This window comes from Triturus cristatus, chromosome 4_1 (assembly GCF_964204655.1).
Source record: "Triturus cristatus chromosome 4_1, aTriCri1.1, whole genome shotgun sequence".
NCBI classification, from domain to species: domain Eukaryota; kingdom Metazoa; phylum Chordata; class Amphibia; order Caudata; family Salamandridae; genus Triturus; species Triturus cristatus.
Window position 1 is genome coordinate 550,073,071 of NC_140585.1, and position 22,271 is coordinate 550,095,341.

The window sequence follows — 22,271 nt, forward strand, 5'->3', positions numbered from 1 at the left end:
GTAGGGAGAAAAGAGTGCCGGAAATCAGGCTTAAATTCTTCAACCACTAATGAGGGTCCTGAGGAGTCTGACCAATACACCAATGTTATCTGAGAGGCACCACTACAGATGAATCCATAGAAGATAGAGGTTCAACTGCAGCACACAGGACTTGCTGCTTAATAAGCGTCAGAAGAATGCACAAAGCCAGGAGACCAAGATGCCTCAGAACCAACTGAGCAAGAACACATCCCAAAGGCTACACTGGTTCTGTCCAGGTTAGGATTCGAGCTGATTCCAGATCTGACCCATATACAATTATCGGAACTGGATCAGTGCTAAAGTAGATACACAATGTCTCATTATGAGATTACTAAGGCACAACAATGCTGTATGAGGACTCTATTATAAACATATGTTTACCTCTGAACCCATAAATCACAGTACTATTTGATCATCAGTCCTTTTTATTGACTGAGAAAACCAATATCATTTTGCTTTTTTTCAATTTTCTATATACAGGGTAAACTCTACAACAATAGGCTCCTTTGTTTTTTACAATATTCACACATATATCCTGTACATAATATTTACATTTTTTACACAAACATATACAAAAAACAAATAATATGACGTTATGTGACTAGGTTCTCCACCATTAGTTTTTTCAAATCTGTATGAAAAAGTCCAATATTTTTCACCTTTGTGACCTTAAACTAATTGTTCCTCAAAATAGTTGGATTTTGCTGGTCCTATGCAGAGTCAGAAACAATGTTTTCAATTTACAGGCATGGGGTAACCTTATATTTATTAGGTTCCTGTTATTTAGGGGAGGGAAAAAAATGGAAGTTATTTCCGCTATCCCTGTTTTTTCAGGATCTCTGCTAGACTGATTTTTATATATAGCCTACGCGTTTCGACCTTTGTATATGGACCTACAAAGTCGTGGAAAGGTCTTCTTCAGGGCTTGCTTTACTGTAGTGTGGACATCTATTCTTGCTGGTCTCCTATACTCTTGTTTTGCCTATGTGGCTCAAGCCGATAGTGTTCTCTTGACCAGGCTGTGTTCCAATTTGGTGGGAGATACCTGTTCGTTTCTTTGCTGGTATCTCTTATGTTGTTTTTAGTGGATTCCAAAGCCGTTTGAAGTTTTGATTTTTCAAAGGGAGAAGGCTTGAAGTTCCTTTTCTTGCTCTTCGTAATCCTCGCGTTCTCGCTACTGTGGAGCTGTCAGCGCTGACAGCTCCACAGTAGCGAGAACGAGAACGAGAGTTCCAGGTGGACGGAGCCAGGACAGAAAAGGACAGGCCACCGTGCTTTTTCCTTTTATACTTAGGGGTATCAAGGAGATTAAGAGATGCGGATCGGAGAGCTCTAGCGGGGATGTGACGGGACAGGCTCGAAGAAATAAAGGCGGGGGCTGCATCCGAGAGGGCCTTAAAGGTAGAACATGCCAGTTTGAAAATGCAGCGTTTGGAAATAGGGAGCCAATGCAGACTGTGGAGGAGGGGAGTGACATGCCGATATTTGGACTGGTGGAAGATCAGGAGGGCAGCCTGATTCTGCACCAGCTGTAATCGATGAAGGTGGCAGGCAGGAATGCCCGCGTACAACATGTTGGCGTAGTCGAGCCTGGAGGTGATAAGTGCAATGACCACTAGGGTCAGGGCTTCTTTGGTGAGAAACCTACTGATCTTGCGAATCCGCCTGAGATGGAAGAAACAGGCTGAGGTGACCGAGTTGATTTGCGGTTTCATCGAAAGGTCATCAGAAATGATCACCCCCAGGCCTTTGACAGAGCGCAGAGGAGTGGGTGCAGACCCTAAAGATGAAGGCCAGAAGAAGGAGTTCCATGGGTGATTGGGGCCACCTACCAAGAAAAGCTCAGTTTTTGTAGGGTTCAGCTTTAAGTGGCTGTGATACATCCATTCCGCAATGGACATCATGGTGGACTGGAAATTAAAGCGGGAGGAAGGGAAGGAGTCAATGGGAAAAATTAACTGAAGGTCGTCCGCATAATTAAAAATTGTGGCCGGGGAGTTGCGGAGGGAAACTAGGAGGGGTTGGAGATACAAATTAAAAAGAAGAGGGGATAATGCCGAGCCCTGAGGGACGCCGCAAGGAAGGGATGTGTAGGGTGCGGACAAAGTGGAGAGATGGACGGACTGTGATCGCTGGTGAAGGAAGGATCTGAGCCAGACAAGGGCCACTCCCTGGATACCGGCATTGTGGACACGGTCGATCAAGATGGTATGATCGACCATGACTGCTACTATGACCGCCTCGGTGGAGTGGAGGGGTCTGAAACCCGCTTGTTGAGAGTCCAAGAAGGAAGATTCCTCTATGAAAGAGCTCAGGCAGCGGGTAACGTAGGTCTCCAGAATTTTTCCTAGGTAAGGGAGAAGGGAAATGGGTCTGTAGTTACTGAGTGTAGAGGGATCGGTATTAGGTTTCTTTAAGATGGGTACAATGGCTGCTTGCTTGAAGGAGAGAGTTGCCCATTTGACCATGACAATTTGTTGCCCACTCACTACAATGATGGTGATTTAGATTTAGATCTCAAAAACACTAGTGGCCTAGACACTTCACCAGAGACAGAACTGGTCTCCCCATTTGGACCACCCTAGAAAGGAAAGCACCTCTTTTGCTCTTTTAGTACAAGGGGGAACAGAGGAGTTGGAACTGCAGTTGCCAACAGTGGAAACTAAAGTGAAGCTTATTGACATTTTGCAACCAGACACCCCTACTTCGGAGCCCCTGCTGCCTTTAAATGTGGCCCTAGGTAATAGCTGATGAAGCCTGTATAACCCTTGCATACTTGGGCGTAAACTCATGGAAAAACAAGGGTTCTCAGCAAGGATACATTAACACAATGATACAATTCATTATTAACAGACATGCAATTTTGTTTGACTCCACAAAATTACACATAGTTCCTATTGTTTAGACACATCTTTAATTTGAAAACTTTCCAAAAGTTACATGCCAATACAACACATTTCGGAGAAAAGAAATTGATGATCGCAAAATTCTCACAATTTTATTCCAATGATCAATACCTCTATTCCGGTGAAGATTATTTTAGTATGCATTGTACTTGCCCTAAAACGCTTTAGGAAAGACATTCACCACACATTATTAATCTGTGGTACGCCAACACATAGTTCAACATTAGGTCATGGAGGTAAAATGGGAGCACCTATCATTGTCTGAAATATCCTCCAGACCGGTTGTTTTTTGCGGTCTTGCAAATCTGGTGTCAAGCTCATTAGAAAACATGGTTGATGAATTTGAGCCAAAGTTTTATGGCTTCTTCAGGACACAACAATGTAAAGTGCAAAAGATTCACTAAAAGCATGTACATTAGTGCTAAAAGCTGTACAAGTCAATCGTAGAAACACACAAAGAGGTCTGAAGAGACCTGTGCTTAAGACTCGATGTTACTGGTCCTTTGGATTAAGGCATGTCATGGGGTTTGAATAAAAAGCTTTTACTCCAAATTCACTGAGAGGAACACAATTACATTTCACAAGTAGCCACTGTAGATACTTGGGAAAAAAATCAGCACCTCTGAAAGTTTTAGTGTCTGTAGAAACAGCACCCACAGAGACAACTTTCCGAATGGTGATATTCTTTGTGAAATGCTGGCAAGTGGTTACCTGAGGAAACTTGTGTGGCCCTCATTAAATAGGGCATGGTACACACACATCAAGGGAAACACTGTTGGCGCTGAAAGTATTAGATCAGACCATATCCGTGACATGTTAAACGTACGATCCCATTGCAAATTTGATTTTAAAATATAGATTAGGTCCACCTGGAAACTACTCTCCAATTTCAACCTTCCAGACCCTCTGTTCGCATTCAAAAAAGGAAAGAACATGAGAGAACATCTGGTCCAAGCAGGTAGTTAAATAGAGCTTTTATTCAATAGGATTATTATCTTTGAGAAGCAGCGTTTCATCTGTAATACGAAAACAGTGGTCTATTGCATTTACTAACCTTGTGACAAGTTCTGATTTGGCGGGGGGGCGGGGGAGTCAACCTGTTTAAAAAAGATTGTATCCTGCAGCATAATTCCAGGATAGGCTGTCAGAAACAAAGTGCCGCTCTTGTTCAATATTTTGGAATTTACTACAACTGTGAAAATTATATCAAATAGATCGTGATTTTTGTGGCAACAGCTGATGTGAGGGGTGGAATTTATGGAGAACAAACTATTACAAATGGAAGACAGGTACACCAAAAAATGTGATGAGGGTTTGCATACTGGCTATCCTGGCTGGATTGGGGTATGCTATATCTTTGGAAGTGTCTATTGTGGCTCCTAGGTACTGATGTAGGTAGGAGGGTTGAAGGTGTGACTTGGTGTAATTCACTGTGAACCCCAAGCTGTGTAGCAGCTGGATAGTTTGATAAGTGTGGTGAACACATTGGTTGTATGACTTGGCTTTTATCAGCTAGTCGTCGAGGTATGGAAATACATGGATTTGCTGCCTTCGCAAGTGCGCTGCTACTACTGCAGGGCACTTTGTGAACACTCTGGGTGCCGTGGTCACCCCAAATGGCAGAACTTTGAACTGGTAGTGTTGGCCGTCCACTGTGAACCTTAGATATTTGCTGTGAGCAGGGTGTATGGGAATATGGAAGTAGGCGTACTTGAGGTCTAGTGTGGCACGGAAGTTGCCTTGTTGAAGCAGTGGAAGGACTTGTTGAAGAGTGATGATGTGAAAAGGATCTAACTGTATGTAAAGATTGAGAGGTCTGAGGTCCAGTATTGGTCTTTGAGTACCGTGATGCTGTAAGGGAACGAGTTCTATTGCATGCTTTTGAAGCAGTGAGAGAACTTCCTGTTTTAGGAGCGTCAAATGTTCCGTGGACATGGGACGTTGTTTGGGCAGTATGTTGAGGGGAGTTGCAGTAAGTTCCAGGCAGTAACTGTAGGAGAGTAGGGTCTGCTTTCTATGTTCACCCCCACTTTTTGCTTTTGCTTCACTGGTTTTCGACTTAGATGTGGCTGTGGGCCTGCTAATCAGACCCACAGCCCAGCTGTTCTCTCTCTAAATTCATACTATGTACTTTAGGTACATAACCCAATTGGTAAGGATCACCTTATAGGTCCCTGTACAGTGTACCTTAGGTACCCAGGGCATAGGTGTACCCTAGGCCTACCAGGGGCTGCAGCATGTATTATGCCACCCCTGGCTGGCCTTCCATTATGACACAACTGGCTGATCACTCAGATGGGGCAAGGTTGTGTAATCATCCCTTGCTTAGGTGTAGTATTCCTATACCTACCTTATATATAGACACATGTGTACCTATCAGCCACTCCTATGGCAGGCTTTAACAATCCTGGAGGCAGAGTGCGTGGTAACATGTGAGATGGTGCTCTAGCATGAGCTGAGCCTGTCTGCAGCTTTCGGAACCATGTCCTTATAGCTGTTCTATGATATAGCCTACCATATACTCTTAAAGTGCCTTATAATCTTAAACGGTTATGGTAACTATGGTTTGGCTGTATCAAAACATGTCGTGTAAGGTGTCTAACACTTTGGAATAATACCCCCATACCATTTCTGGCGATGAGGATATTATTCCTCCCTTCTAGAGGGAGAAGACATGTTGAGACCTACTTACCCGGTTAAAGTTAACCAGAGCCCCAGCATCACAAAATGGATGCTGCTGCCACAGACACAAGTCTGACCTCCTGCTGCTGGGAGTCCTTCCAGCGAGGGAGGCTTGGACAACAGGTTTCCTGCCTTTGGAGGTGCTAGCACCACCCCAGACAGGACTTAGTGTATTGGGGCAGGGAGGGATGAAAGAAACTAGACACTCTTTGGGCACACTAGGTGTCCCATGCATAGTCCAGTTCAAACCAGCGCTGGGGCACTCCATGCCCAGCTCTGGCGCGAAACTGGAAAAAGGAAAGGGGGTGTAACCACTCCCCTTCCTGGTCTTACCCATAGGAGGGACCTTGCAGGTAGCCCAGCCCACTAGCCCAGTATATCAGTAGGTAGCTGAGCCCTGCAGAATTAGATTATCCTAAATCTGCAACTTGAACAGAAACTCTGGACCTTCGACATTCAACCTCAGGAAGAAGACTGAAGAATCTCCTTGTGGCCAAGGAGTGACCACCCTGGGCAACCAGGCACCATCCAGCGACCGCTGCTTGCTTTGCGACTGATCCTGCGAGGGACGACTGCAGAGACTGACCAGCGCTGAGACTTCCAGACACCTCTGAACCAGATCCACACCTACAGCAAAGCTGAGACCCGTGGAGGCGACGAGGGACGTGGGACCGGCGACTTGGGAAAAGTGGCTAGTAACTGACTAGCGAGACTTCTGAGGCTCCCTCGAGGCTGTGCTTGGGGAATTCAGAAGCCCCAATCCCGAGCATCATCTGCAAAGAAGATCAGCTCTCCACACTTCACGTGTTCTGCGTGGGGCCCTTCTGCACTTGAGTTGTTCGACGTTTTGTCCGGTTGCTGGCCTGTTGGCTAGTGACCTCTGCGACGACGAACCTTTGATTCTATGTTGCTGGTCCGGCTCTTCCAGACTGACACTCGCTCCTCTGTAAAAGAGAACCACCCCAGACCTTCCTGGTCTGCACCAGAAGCAAGTCCTCCATTCTGCGTGGGTTTCGCTTGCCAAGGCTTGTTGGGTCCTAGCTCGACATAGACACCGCCGACAGCAAGAGCCTTTGTGGGACAGCTAATCTCCTGGTCCTGGTCGTCCTCGACGCCTCCTGGTACCCGTGGCTGCTGCGACAAGCTTCACCTCTTCACCTGCATCTTCACGACATTGCCTGGTTCCTTCCTGGTTCCTTCCTGGTTCCTTCCTGGCTGGTGACCTAGACTCTGTCCCTTCTGCTTGCAGGTACCTTCCTTCTTGATTCCATCCTTGGGATCCACCGGACACTCTTCACCGACTGCCTGTCAGCAACTTTCCTTCAGGCATCCATACGAGTCAACGACGAAACCCGACGCAAGTTCACACCTATGCACCCGCAGCCCGTGGGCTAGGTAACTTGAGTACTCCGGTGCTCACAAGGGTATTGACTATCCTAGGGTCTAGTTTCCAAGTCTCGAACTCCTAGCTATTCCAGAAGTGTCCTAAAACTCTTAATTTCTAACTACTACTATTTCTATCGACTTACGTGTGAGATTTTCCACTCTGCACCTGAATCCCGTGGGCCTCCCACCCTCCCACTTCCTAACCTTTGGTAGTATAGTGTAGCCCCAGCGATTCCCTAGGCCTAGGCCTAACCTGTGTTCATGACAGTGGTTCTTATACCACTTACTTAGTATATGGTTTGCGTGGCCCCTAGGGCCTAACTGTATTACTTACCTGTGTTACTTAATGTATGCTTAAATAAGACTGTGTTGTACTTACCTCAAATCTCATAAAGAGTGCTGAGGGTATTTTGAATAGAATAAATACATTCTATTTGTATATACATCTGTTGTGGTGTCCTTTCATTTGGTATTCAAGGGATTACAAATGGTATAACAGCTGGCTTCACATGCCATACAGAGTTTAGCCTAAGACTGCTCTTGTCCATGCTACCACTAGGATAGCTGGTCTATAAGGTTGACTTTACAACCAATCACCATAAGGGTTGTTTGGACTGATACAGGGTGTACACTAGAATTAGTGACATCATATATCAGGCCAACTTCTCAAGGTAACCATACTGGATAATTTGTCTTACCTACTTGTCTGTAGTGATGGAATTTCAGACAGGTAGGAACTGCGAGTCTCCCTCCGACCGGAATTGAATGGTCTGGAGGGAGTGGAGGGATGTCACTGTTTATTAGTGAGAGAGGCGCGGGCGTTGTTTTTACCTCGGCCTCTACCTTTGTTATTATTTCCCCTGTACCCACCTCTAAAAATCCCTTATTGGGGAATGTTTGTGTGGGGCTTTTATAGGTGGAAGAAGCAGTGTCTGTAATGATGTTTTTGGATGCTCCTCTATAAAAAGAGCGTCGAAAGGAGCCGTGTGTAGATGGAGACTGTAATGCTCCCATGGATTTAGCAGTCTCCGTGTCCTTTTTCATTTTTTCTAAAGCTGTATCCACAGCTGGGCCAAAAAGTTGTTTATGATTGAACGGGTGATTGAGGATAATAGTATGCACTTCTTGTTTGAACCAAGAAATGTGCAGCCAGGCATGTCTCCTTATGTAACACACTACTGTTGATGGATCTAGATGCGGTGTCTGCTGCATCGGGGCACACTTAATTGATGCATTTGTTATTAATTTGCCCACCTGGATCAAATCATTAGCTTTGCCTTTATATTGATCTGGCAAATGCTGCATTAGGGTTTCAAGCTAACTACCAGGGAGTCTAAGGGAAGTTGGCCCTTAATGTAGGTGGGATCATTAGGTGCGGGTTTATATTTTTTATCAATCCGAGGATTGAGAATTCTAGCCCTTACAGGGTCTTTAAATATCTCTGGGGCATGTTTAATTACGCCTTTTAACATGGGTAGAGTTTGTACTGTCCTTTGTGACTGTTCAAAAGTGTCTATTAGGAAGTCTTCCTTTGTGGGGTCTGAATGCATTTGCACACAATTTTTTTTTTTTTGTCAAACCATTTTTATTGCAGGTCCCAATTTACTGTATAACACTCAGGATAAATGCCATTAACGCAGATTTCTCGCCCCCCTTAGTCATACATCCGTGCGGTACACACAGCCGTACTGTACTGCTCACATCCCGGAGACCGGGCGGCACCACTTAGCCATATGTTACATCTTTACATTTCTTACAAGTACGGTCGTCTAGTGGGGAAATCCGCTGCCTGCTTTTAAAGTTAACCCCCCTCACCCCCAAGATTCTCATGGATCTCGCATTCTTCTTCCACAGTCCTCCCCCCCCCCCCCCCCCAGTGTCCCCCCCATAGCGCCTAGCCAGGAAGAGTCGGTATGTGTGGTGGTTAGCAGGAGAGTTCCATTAATTACTAAGCGTGTGTGACTGGCAGGGGAGCCGGTACCACGACTGCATCATCAGATTCCTCGTCTTCCTCCCCCATAGTTAGGCTGTCACGCAAGGCCTGCACTAAAATTTCCCATTCCATCTATGCATTTGAACACCATGGTACTGGGCAGCCCTATCAATGAGCTGACTAAAGCTAATATTGTCATCAGGAAGGTCTGGAGGATCCACTGGGTCATCATAGTCATCCCATGTGTCAGGGTCAGTAAAAGGGTCATTGTTGCATCCCCCACCCCCTAAACAATCATCATCCTGTGGTGGTGGTGAATGTGGGGGAAGTATGGGAGATTTTGGAGGAGAGGAAGGTTTAGTAGGAATGACAAGAGAAGAGGGTCATAAGGGTGAAGTTGCAGTCTCTTTTCTTCACAGGCACCTCAGGGATGTGTGGGGTGTCCAATTTCCCCTTTGTGTGGAACGCTGACAATATGGCCTGTCTTATGGTTCACTTGGAGAGTTTTTTGTTTCGGATCGGTGTGATCCGGCAGAAAACGTTCTTCCTCTTCGATAGTCGTTTTCGGCGCTGATTTTTTCGGTTCAGAGCGGGATTTAGATTTCTGCTATGGAGCCTTTGAACAGATTTTTGGATCCTTCGTCTTCGATGTCGAGTCGGAAATCTTTGTCGGTTCCGAGTGCTTTGGTTTCGGATCCGAGGCCTTTTCTTTCAGTGCCGAGGTGTGCGGTACCGAGGCCTTTTTAGAGACTGAGGGAGAAGGATGTGCTCCCAACTACGGTGCCGATGGTGTTTGCGGGACACTGACATGCGGCTTGCTCAGTCCCGAGCCGGTGGAAGGCTTTTCCTTTGTCTTCGGGGGCAGGGCTTCTGAAGCTTTGTTTCGGTCGCGACTAGGACCTGAAGGCGAAGTCTTGACCGGAGCCGCCTTTTTTTGTTTGGTGGGGTCGGGCAGTTGTACTCACTCGTTGACCTGGAGTGATGTGGTCATCGGAGTCATCTGCTTCGGATACAATGTTTAGATTCTCCGAGTCCTCTGCCTCTGGACTGTCAGGGCCTTCATCGAAGATGTCTTCTGGCACCGGTGAAGTCTGTTGCGCCATAATGTGTTGTTGGGCCCGGCGATAATAAATAGTCTTCTTGGACCGGAAGGAGGCGCAAGCTTGGCAAGTTTTCTTCTCGTGCTCGGGTGAGAGACAGAGGTTGCAGACCTTGTGTTGGTCGCTGTGTGGGAATTAAGCTCCACACTGGGGGCATTTTTTGAATGGAGTCATTTCCATTACCAGTAGGCCCGAAAGGCATCGGTAGGCACAGCGGCACACGTCGACGACCGGAGTATTTGAGCAAGCGCGTCGAAATGCACGTGAACGAAAACAATATCGTCGAGTTTGCGATGGTTTGCGCGTCGAAAAGGTTTGGATAACACGGTACCGAGCCGAAGCGCCGAAGTTACATCCGAACCCGATGGCGGAAAAAAACAATCTCAGGATGGAGTCGATGCCCATGCGCACTATCGTCCAAGGGAGGAGTCACCTATCTCGTGACTACAAAAGACTTCTTCCAAGACAACAATAAGGTGCGAGCATCCGAGCCCAACACCAGATGGTGATCTATGCACAAAGTATGAATTCTGCAGCTCACATGTCTCGAACATAACATTTCCTTCCCAAAGCTTTCCAGTCTCTTAGATTCCCTGTCCAGGAGTGCGGAAGGAAATGTAACAAGGGAAGTGGAAGCTTGAACCACCAAGCTTTGTGGGGTGGGCAGTGAGGAAAGCTGGGTTGCCTGGTGCAGGGTGATCGTTCTGTTTACAGGAGCCCCTGTGCTGGGATTGGACCAGGTTCTTAGAAGAACATCAGTCAAGGCCTCATTGAAAGGCAGCAAGTGTTCCAAACTGGAGACACCAGGCAGCAGGACCTCTGTCAAGACGTTAGTCTTGACTGCCACAGTGGGGAGCTGCAGGTCAAAGACCTCCGCAGACCTACGCACAACCATAGCGAATGATGCCCTCTCCTCCGTAGTTAGGTTGGTGGGAGACAACATGCCAGAATCTGAGGAGGTATCAACACCACTGGCATCACCCAGTTCCTCATACCAGTCCATGTCCTGGGTAAAAGGCTGGATTAGTATATGGTGCACACTTATTCAAGTGAAGCACCTTGCACGCATCCAAATAACCCTTATGGTTATTTTAGTGGTCTTAAATAAACCATAGAAAGCTCTCTACCTGGCAGCCAAGGAGAGCAGCCTTCATGCTTAGTCCAGGAGGAGTATTAAGCAGCTTGTTTTACCAGAAGTAATCATATAGTGTAGGTTAAACGAAAAAGAAACACACCGTATAGTTACAAAAACAGTTATATTTATTATACACACAAACACATTGGTATATCTGCTACCCAGAGATATCAACATGATCTACACAATATTTAAAAGGCAGGCAGGTTGGTAAGCACAAATACACAGTGATCTCCAGGGTGAGACCAAACCATACACTAAAGAAGTGGAATGCAAACTGCAACCGAAGTCAAGACTTGAACCAGAAGGAACCACCCAAGGTAAGTACCCAGGAACTCCATGGAGGCTGTGTGCAGAGTGGAAACAAAACTGCATACTCAATGCAAGTCAATAGGGAAGTCACTGGTACAGTTTTCAAGAAGAAGGACCCTTCCCAGTGGACCCTGAAGAAAACCCGTGGAAGAAAGCAGGTTGGAGAGTCCCCCCCACCCGTGGATACCTACACCAGGGAAGATGCCTGCATAGGTGCTAAGTGACGTCAGAAACCACCATATTCCACAATGGAGGACTTCAGAAAAGATGCAGCTGGCAAAGAAGGTTAAAGAGTCCAGTGGAATCCAAGGATGGATGTTTGAATAGAAGTACCAGCAAACAGAGGGGACAAAGTTTATGCCACTCAGGAGTGACCAGGAGGCACGGAAGACCAATGACCGCCGATGAGGGAATATGCAGGAGAGTTGACAGTGACCTTGTCGCTGCAGCTGCGAGGACATGGCAATGCTGTGGAAGACCAAGAGCCCTTCAGAAGCTGTCCCACGTTGGAAGTCGAGAACCAGGTGGTTGGTGTCCTGCAGGAGCACCAACAAGTCTTGGCAGCAGCAACAGACAAGGTAAACGAAAAATGTGTAATATTGGGACCAGCACGGTCCAAGAAACTCATCAAGTGCAGGTGAGCAAGAAGGGCATCCTACTAAAGCCAAAGAAGACCCTCAAGAGGACCCACAGGCCGAAGACACAAGATTTGCAGGAGGATCTTGAGCAGCTCACCAAAGATGCAGGCCTACAGTGCAGAGGACGCGGTGAGGACGAAGACCTTGGTAGAAGAGATGCAGGAGCTTCTTGTAGCCCAAAGGTCTCTGGAGGAGAGACTCAACCAGCCTTGGCAAAGACAAGACGACACAGTGCACAGGGGTTCTATTCCAGCGGTTATGATGAAGGATACAGGCATCAAACATTCTGAGAAGATAGTGCATGCCTCAAGGGAGCTGCAGAACCACCACCTGTGTTGCTGAGCCCTTCTGAGTCCGTGGGAAGTCAGGAGCAGCAGAACGGTCAGCTTAGTTGTGGCGCCTGCAGATGCAGGTGAATGACTCCTTCACTCCAAGGGTGATTCCTTCGGGTGTCTTTGATGCCCACAGGCCTGGAGAAGAACCTGGATGAAGCACAGGCACAGATGACGCAGAAGACTGGCAGGACTACAAGACTAGGAGCCGCAGGAGTCTTACCTGGTGCAGTCTCGGTTCCTAAGTCCAAAGTGCCCAGACAGTAGAAATCAAAGTTGTTTCGGATCTGAATCTTGTCCCACGACAAATCTGAAGAGCCACTCCCAGGTAAGCTCTTAAGTACCCCCTAGGGAAAGGGTTGGAACGATTCAGGGATCCCTCCCAGAGCAGGAGCTGGACAGAGGGGAGGATACTCCAATGTCCTTCGTTCAGGTTCGCGCCAGAGCGGGAGCGAACGGCACCCTGAACTGGTTCCAACTGAAGTATGCAATGAGGGCACCAAATGTGCTCTGCATAGCAGTCTGGTGGCGCTGGCAAATGCCCCCACTCCATCCCAATACACTAAATCCTGTCTGGGAGGTTATCACACCTCCATGTTCTACCTCCCCTGCTTGAACTCAGCTCAACAGCAGGAGGGCAGAATCATGTCTGTGGTCGGCAGCAGCACTAGCTTTCTGTCAGACCCTCAAAGGCTGCCACCAGGAATACAGGGGACTATCTAGGGGAGGGCCCCCAGTACATGGGATCCTACCCTGGAATCGGTGTTGGGGTGGGATTCTGAAATGTTTGATACCAAACATGACCAGTTTCACTACAGACTATATATAGTTATACATCTCGTAATTGATTTGATGTCCACTATATGTATCAAAATGGCTGACCGCACTTACAAAGCCTGGAGAACCGACTCCTGGCCTTGTAAGGTGTGTCTTGCTCATGCAGAGCACCCTCACACTTAAAACCAAGCACCCTGCTTTCAGGATTGAAAGACCTGCCTTAGATATGACTTATAGGTTTTTAAGTGCAGTAACTTCAGATATAAGGACACTTGTGTGTGTTGAGAGTGGAGGTAGCACAAGCTCACACAGGCTGCAATGGCAGGCCTGTAGTCACAGTTTGAGCGGTCTCTCATGGGTGGCATAATGCTTGCAGCAGCCCATGGGAGACCCCTGGTGTACCTATGTCCTGGGTACCTTAGTACCATATAATAGGGACTTAGAAGGGTACATCAACAGCCAATTGGAAAGGTACCAAAGTACTTACAATAGTCAAATTTAGGGAGATAGCACAGTGACTGGGTCCTGATTAGCAGGATCCCCGTCAGAAAACAGTATGACATAAGCAAAAAGTGGGGGTAACCATGAAAGCAGATCCTGCTTTCCTACACGGGAGAGATCTCCCTCTAACCCAATCTTGGTTACTTATCAACCACTGCAGTTTCCTCCAAGATCTGGACGTAGTCGTAAAGGTTCCCCTGATGAGCCCACTGGAACTTAATGGAGCCAATGCAGAGCCTGTATACACCATCTGGCATGATCCACCGGCAGGATGCTGGAGGCCATAATGCCCAGAAGCTTCAGTGTCATTCTCACCGAAATTCGGGATAGAGCCTGAAACATCGGTATCATAGCCCGTATATCCCGGACTCGTTGCTCAGGAAGATAGGCCCGAAACAGCATTGTGACCAGAATAGCTCCGATGAAAAGGAGCGTCTGAGAGGGTGTCAGGTGTGACTTCGGCACGCTGATAGTGAACCCCAGCGAATGAAGAAGCTTCGCCGTAGTCTGGAGGTGGGAGGCAACAGCCTGCAGCAAGCCCGCCTTTAACTGCCAGTCATCGAAATAGGGAAAGACTGGAACCCCTGATCTGCGCAGATGAGCTGCGACCACCGCAATCACCATTTTGTGAACGCCCAAAGGGCACTGGTAAGGTCCAAGGGGGGCACAGCGAATTGAAAATGCTCGTGGCCCATAGAGAACCGAAGGGCTGGCAGGATCGGGATATGGAAATAAGCGTCATGCAAATCTAACGCCACCATCCAGTCTCCTAGTTCCAGTGCAGCCTGAACTTGGGCTAGGGTGAGCATTTTGAACTTCTCCTTCTGGAGGAGGAAGTTAAGGGTATGGAGGCCTAGGCTAGGACGCAAGTCTTTGTCCTTTTTGGGTAGCAGGAAGTAGCGGGAATAGCAACCACAACCTATTTCTGGCACAGGGATCCTCTCTCAGGATCCCATGGCCAAGAGAGCAGAAACCTCCTTGCGAAAAAGTCCCAAATGATCCTTCAAAATGCGATCATAAAAGGGTGGCATGGAAGGTGGGGTAGTCTCGAAGGGGAGGGAGTAGCCCCATCAAACTATCTGCAGAACCCACCTGTCCGACGGGATGGATTGCCAGCGGAGGAGGTGATGGTGAATTCTGCTTACGACTGGCAGGTGATAGGCTTGCAACATCTGACTAGAAAGGTTTGGAGGCGGTGGCAGGGGGGGGGGGGAAGGGTGGACTGGCGCGCCCCCTGGCTCCCTGACCTATGAGGACGCTGGGTGCCACGTATGCGGACACGCAGAGGCTGCACAGCTTGCATGACTCGGTGGCTGGGCTGGACAAGACGTGGCTGGGCACCCCTTCCGTAGCCGTGAATGGGGCGAAAGGTAGACTGAGGTGGATGGAAGGTAACTCTGAGATCCAAGGATCTAGCCGTAGTGCGAGAAGCCTTGCAGCGATCAATCGCTGAGTCTGCCTGGTCGCCGAAGAGACGAATGTCATCAAAGGGTATGTCCATTAAGGAAGGCTGGACATCCCCCGAGAAATCAGAAGTCCACAATCAGGCATAGCTTCTAAGAGCTACTGACATGGCAATGGTTCTGACCAGTCAGTCAGTAGTATCCAGTCTACATCGTATGGGAAATTTGGCTGCGTCTCTCCCGTCTGTAACTGTTCGAGACAGAATGGCCCGGGCCTCCTCCGGGCACCAAGGCAGCACCTATGCAACCGTATCCCAGATAGTATGGGAGTATCGACCCAAGAGGCAAGCAGTATTCACCCACCGCAATGCCAAGCTAGAGGAAGATACCATCCTCTGTCTAATGTGGTCCAGCTTCTTGGATTCCCTATCTGGAGGAGCAGAAGGGAATATGCCTTTCGATGAGGAGGCTTGGACGACCAAGCTCTCGGGGGAGGGTGTTGGGTCAGGAACAATGGTCACCCGGAGCCGCCGGTGGGGAATAATCCTATCTACAGGAGCCCCTGCTGGGCTTGGACCAAGTGCCCAGAAAGACATCCGTGAGGGATTCATTGAATGGCAAAAGGAGTTCAGAAGAGGAAGCTGCAGGCTGAAGCATCTCTGCCACCGTAGGGAGTTTGAGGCCATGGACCTCTGCTGCCCTCCTCACCACCACAGCATAGGAAGCTCCCTTCTCCGTACCCATGGTATGGGGAGAGAGCAAGCCAGCATCAGGGGTTGTGTCCATTTGCCAGTCCGGTTCTTCAAGCTGGTCAGTCAAGGGTCCAGCGACCCCTCCTAGTCGACTTCCTCACCTTCTGGCCCAAAAGGAAAGCCAGGAATTAACACCGGGACAAAAGTCCTTTCCGGCATCAGAACCGACATCGGTCTGGCTCCGTGGCCACTTCGGAGATGGGCATGGTTAGCGTGGGAGCGAGGTCATCAGGATCGACTTAGGGGAAGGTCAAGTGAGATTGACCGGCTTCTATTCGGATCCAGGCTTGGATCCACAGAGGCCCTCCGGGGCCGCAGTCACCGGCATTGAAGGCCCAGGGCCCCCAACCCCACTCTGCAGGGCCCCAAAAGAGCACCAGCAGAGCTGGGCTACCCAAAAATGAGGTACAGAGCATAACAGGATTTGGGCAGGAGATGCTTTGACTCCCAGGAAAGCAGGGAGGCGGGAGTCGTCGCAAAAGTAGGCGCCGGAGACGGAGCCTTCGAGCGACGATACTCAATCCTGCATTGTGTTGGCTGACCGATGGGGAGAAGTCGAAGAACGCCTTTGCTTCTTCAACTTGTGTTTTCCCGACTTACCCGAACACCTTCCAGACGACTTTGAGGGGGAACGATGAGCCTGGGCTCTGCAACCATTAGAGACCTTCCTCTTGAACGAGAACGGGAGTGACAATGAGCCAAGCGCTTGGCTTGGCTCCCGTAAAGCCTTTGGGATTATGGCCCGGCACTCGGAGCATAAATTAAGGTCGTGGTCGCGCTCCAGACACGAAAGGCACATGAGGTGCTGATCCGTCACAGGCATCACCTGATGACAGGAGGAGCACGGCTTGAAACCGGACTTACGTTGGGACATCACCCGAGGCACCAGGAGTTTGGAACTCGAAAAAGAAGTCGACAAAAGTCAAAAAAGACAAGCCAAAAAAAGAGCTAAGGGGTAGTATTCTCCGGATGTGCACTTAGGCTAGCACTGAAAAAGAAAGAACTGACATCAGCGCGCATGGGCAGCATCTATGTAGATCCTGCAATGTCATCCTGGCGCCCAAAATGCAGGCGACGGACGCAGAGCTGACCAATGCCACTTAACGACGCGCAGGGGTACTGCTGAAGAGAAATTTCCAGATCCAGACTGACGATTGGGGGAAATCCTAAGGTAAGGAATATTCAACAAAGTCTCTATCAGATTAACCTATACTGCATGCAGTGTCTGTTGTCTGGCACAGAGGGATGTGAGGCCATGTCATGTTTCCACTTTTGTCTGTACTAAGACATGCTGCTCACAGTGGCAGTCTGTATGTGTTTGATGAGGGGTCCCTTAGAGTGACAAAACTTGTGCTGCAGCCCTCAAGGACCCTCTTTACCCTAGGTTCCAGGGGTACCATTTACTAGGGACTTGCAGGGAGTGATAAAGGTTTGGCCATTTGGGGAAACAATTGTACAGTTTTCTGAAAGAATTTTAGCACTGGTGACCTGGTTAGCAGGAGCCCAGTGCACCTCCAGTCAAAATCACAACAAATACCAGGCAAAAAGTTAGGGCAACCATATCACTAAGCATTGGCATAGCCAATAGGTCTCGCATTTGGAACCTTATAAGTGTTCAGTTATTCAGCACAATATCCTTGGTGCAACATCAAGTGTTGCATGGCTAAACACTTATAAGGTCCCAAAGGCGAGACCTATTGGCTATGCCAATGCTTGTTAATACGCAAGGGGTGACGCTGTCCATGGCAAACATAGGTGAAACTTAATTGGAAGGAAGGCACAGACTGCGCTTAAGAGTTGTTGAATAAATGGTGATGGGCCTTGGGCCGTAGTAAAGCTGGAAACGTAGAAATGCACAATAAAAACAGAGAGAGACTGCAGAGGAGGCAAGTGTGTTGATGACCGTGACAGCAGGCGCACAGTGAAGATAGAGACCGTACAGGGTGAAAACGTCAGGTGAGGCACACAATAGGTACGCAAAGATAAGCAGAAGAGACTGGCACAGCGCGAGACACGGTAGAAGACCGAAGTGCCGGCAGGGAGCAGCGGTATTAATAAAACGGATTATCTTCAAAAGCCACTTGTTCCGTTTCTTGGAGGGGTTACTATGGCCTTGGGATGCTACTCGACACCCTGACCAAACAAGGATGAAAAGCTGAGCTGTCTTATTGAGATCAACACTTCGTGACCCGCAGACCACGGCGTAGTGCAATCTCGAGCGTTTAAAGCATTGAGGTATCTATCCCATCGATCTTGAGAAAAACGCGGGCAACTGTTAATGGACCAGGTGCTTCGAGAAGAAAAGACTAGACCCATCGTGATCAACTGAAGGCACGCAGCAATTGCGCTGCTTGCTCGGGAGAGACGGTACGATAGAGAGTAAAATGAAGCATGGCGCCTGATACAGCGCGTGGAATACAGACTGCCATCTAAATAAGTTAATCAAGAGAAGCCCTCATTGACTTGTAAATAGTGCGGGTGAGAGAAGAACTGCGCCGAGTGAGTGTTGGACAGGAGGAGCACATGCAGACCGCTCTGCACAGTGAGAGAGACTGCAGAGTACGAAAGGGAGAGTACACGGTGAGGGCAGTGTATAGCCTGGGGACAGAGTGGCAAGTCAGACAAAGCACTGCAGAGCCACAGTGTGCAGAAGCTAGTGTTTGACAGCAGCAACAGGACAAAAACACTGACAGCACTGAGGGAGAGGATACTGCAAAAGGACAATCTAAGGACGCGAACTGCCACAGCACAAAGATGCGCTGGCAGTGTGCAGGGTGATTGTCGTGCAGTGATAACCCTGGCAGCTGTCAGACTAGAGCCGTTTCGGGAAGAGACTGACTGAAGCACAGGCTACTCCGAGGAGAGGCAGCCTGGCCCTGTGTGCGAGGAGCCCACGCGTAGAGCATCTGTGCATATATAAATCGATGAAGTAATCAAGAGGTTGCTGCCCACCATCCGTCCGCGGTCGGAGCTACACTGAAACAAGGAATGCAGCGTCCTGCGAGTGGTGCGCGCGAGTGATGCGCTTAATGAGAAATGATGACAGAGCGTCCCGCAAGTGGCGCGCGTGAGGCCCAGGCCACATGTATTGAATTATCGCGCCCGTGTCTGGGCACGATAATACAAAACATATGGCGCTGGTGCGGGTAACCGCAAGCAATAGGCCACACACACACACGAGCGGGTGGTGAGCTTTCTGAAGCCCCTTACTAAAAGTCTCAGAGCAGCGTGTGCCCGCAGCTCTAAGCTCGACCTAAAAAGCGGTACTTTTCTACACCCACTCAAAGCAAAATGGAAGTTGTGGGTGGGTCCCCTAGACGACAGAGACTGGAGAGAAGATAAGATGTTACCACTGTTGCTAGAGATCTCCTCGAGGCTTTGGGTGATCCAAATAAAATACCTGCACATTACCTACCTGAAACCTCTATAGCGGGTACAAGTCACTTGTGTGCTTCAGTTGCTCCAAGGGGAGCACTAATGTTTTTCCATGTAGTCTAGAAATGTACTGATTATGAAGTATTGGGCTGTTATTTTTACTTCCCTCTCTCGGATTTTCGAGAGCCTCATTGACAGCTCCCCTCGAATAGCAGGTTGGGCCTCTTAGAAAACATGAGAGGATGGGGGAAAATGGGGGAAGATTGTTCCTGATTTGGCTGGGCACCAAAAGGGGCATTGCCCTTGCTTGGAACTCTGCTGATCCTCTCCCCCCACCCCCCCCCCCCCCCCCCCCCCCTTAGCTGCTTGGTCAGCTGCCATGGATTGGTGCACGAAGCTGGAGGAACCAATCTATGACAAGTTGCTGCCCCCAAAGGTAAAATACAATCTGGGGCAAATTATGGATTATTGTGGGTTTGAGTGATTGTTATGATCAATATTGTCGGACACATTTAGAATGCACTTTTTTGCTTGTACTGCACAGTTTATTTTGCCAACCCAATGTTTATTTAAACATTTTTTTTTTAAAAAGGCCCTGAGACAAAGGGGAACAAAAACCGGTACATAAATATCTAGATCACTGTTAAGCATTTAAACTGTTGTATGATAACATTTACACGTTTGTAACAAACTCCCAATGCATTTGCCGTATTCCTCATTACAAAAACTGCTTACGCTCTACAGAAATTCAGCCTGTACAACAAATTATACAGGAGGCGTCATATTTTCACCACTGTTCGGATGACAAAAATAATGCAGAACTGATATTGCTGTACATTCAGCTACCTGCGAAACAGTCAACCATCCCAACCTCATAAGCACCCTGAAGTCTCAAATGTGATTCATCAGAAATGTACTTCAGTGGTTCTCCTCCTACCTTTCCAGCCAACTCCAATTTGTTCTCATGTACACTTACAGGTGCCGAAAGATCAGTGGAGTTCCCAAGGATTTCATACTAACTCCTGTCACCTTCAACCGTTACATGGAGCCTATCGCAGCTCTACTCACATATAAAAGTATCAAGATTCACCAGTAGGCCGATAACACATAACTCTCCTTTAAAGTCACCTTAGCTTCAGATATTCAATGTCGCAAACACTGCTTGCACATCATCTAGACCTGAAGTCTAGCACATACCTAAAACTCACCCCAACAGAGCGAGTTCCATTTATTTGCAAAGATCAACCAACAAGATATAGTGCAAACCTTGATCAATGATATGGACCTGATGTCCAGCGCCGACCTGAAGCTCAACCCAACCAACACAGAACTCCTGTAATTTGCCAAGAACAACCAACAAGATACAGCACAAACCCAGCTCAATGATATGAAATGTGACCACATCAAACCCAGACATTCACTAAATGCCAGGTCACTTGGATTCACCCAGGAACCCAAGCTCACACACAAGGAAAACATTGTCAAGCTCAAACATAACAAAGACGGTCTAGTACCAACTCTCTCGTCTAAAGAAAGTCAAACCCTTTCTTCCAGAAAGTGACTTTAGAAAAGCTGTTCAAAACTTCATACTCTTTCGTTTGAATGGTGGTAAAACCTATTGCATGGCCTCTCCCATTACCACACTGGCACCCCTTAGGGGCATCCTACACGTAGCAGTAGGTCTCATTCAGGGCCCGAAGAAATAGGATCACATCATCCCCACCCTGATGGAACTCCATTGCCTTCCCTCCCCTGGTGCTATTTGTCACATTCAAAGCAGCACACCTCCATATATGCACCCAAGATCTGGAACAACATACCCGTATCCATCATGACTGCCCGAACGCTGCTCCAATTTAGAGTTGAATAGTCACCTCTTTGAAGACCATTACTTCACTGTGCAAAAACTGTCCAATTTCAGCTATCTTTTCTATGACTCAATGACTTTATGTTGGCCTTCGACCCTGTACAGTGCTCGCACTATAGTAATACCATACTCATACATAAGCTAAATAAATCATACAGGCCCGTCAGCCTAATCTATGCACCCATGATCTGAAAAAACATCCTTGTATGCATTAGGACCACCCCAATGCTTCTCCAAATTAGGCAACTGTTGAAGACTCGCCTCTAAATCTCACCAATACTACATCACAACGCATTAGCTATCACAACCCAGTTATCTCTCCTATTAATCGTGGACTTTATGCTTGTCTTTGACCATGTACATTGCTCTGCCTCGTTTTCACTAGGTTCGCATTATAGAAAGCCCATATGCATAGTTGCGCACACGAGTATTTTTCTGCAATTATACTCCCAAATAATGTTATCTTCCCGAAATCAAAAACAAAAATTACAGAACCTCATAACAAAACAAAAAAAGCCATCTTTAATCACTTACCAAAAGAACACTGGTCCTTAAGTGTGAATCAGGGGATCGAAAAAGGAATCTTCCACAAGTTTCAAGTAAGGTGCATGCCATTTCAATATGGTGATGAGAGAAGTCAGACAGGAGCATCTGCATGATATTAGAAAATTAATTATTTATCAAACACTAACCTAAGCGAACAGCATCCAAATGAATATGTTACTTCGCTTTGATAATGATCTTTATGGTGGCTAATCTATTTACCTGCAGGAACCTCAACTTTCAAATCCCTCTAGCTATCAGAATCTTGAAATAGCTCTCTCACATGGAAAGGTGGTGCCCCAGCTTAGAGTAACAACAACAAAGGGATGGATGTAATGCTTGAATTAGTCTCAAGCACTGGCCATCACTCAGGCTGCACTCCAGTCCATCTTTTTTCACCCACAATGCCACCTCAGTTTGGCCCCAGCCGTATGTAAATCAGTCTTGACCCTGCTCCAAAAACAACAGTCCTGCCCAAACTGCCAGATAATGTCCTACATGAACCAGAATATAAGCAGCCCAACTCTGGTTTTCCCCTGATTGGGGCTCTTCAGTCAGGTGTAGCTTGGTTGCAGGGAGCATTGGACCCACATCTAGTAATACATGAA

At 47.8% G+C, this 22,271-nt stretch overlaps 1 protein-coding gene across 9 annotated transcripts in view; it reads right to left on the reverse strand.

The window, feature by feature from the left end:
- Positions 1 to 22,271, reverse strand: part of UPF2 (UPF2 regulator of nonsense mediated mRNA decay) — a 1,571,752-nt gene that overhangs the window by 1,085,040 nt on the left and 464,441 nt on the right. For all 9 annotated transcript variants that reach the window (XM_085652863.1, XM_085652867.1, XM_085652865.1 and 6 more), the window contains one exon: positions 21,655 to 21,771. In XM_085652863.1, coding sequence (XP_085508989.1) covers positions 21,655 to 21,771 — 117 coding nt within the window. The remainder of the gene's footprint in view (positions 1 to 21,654; positions 21,772 to 22,271) is intronic.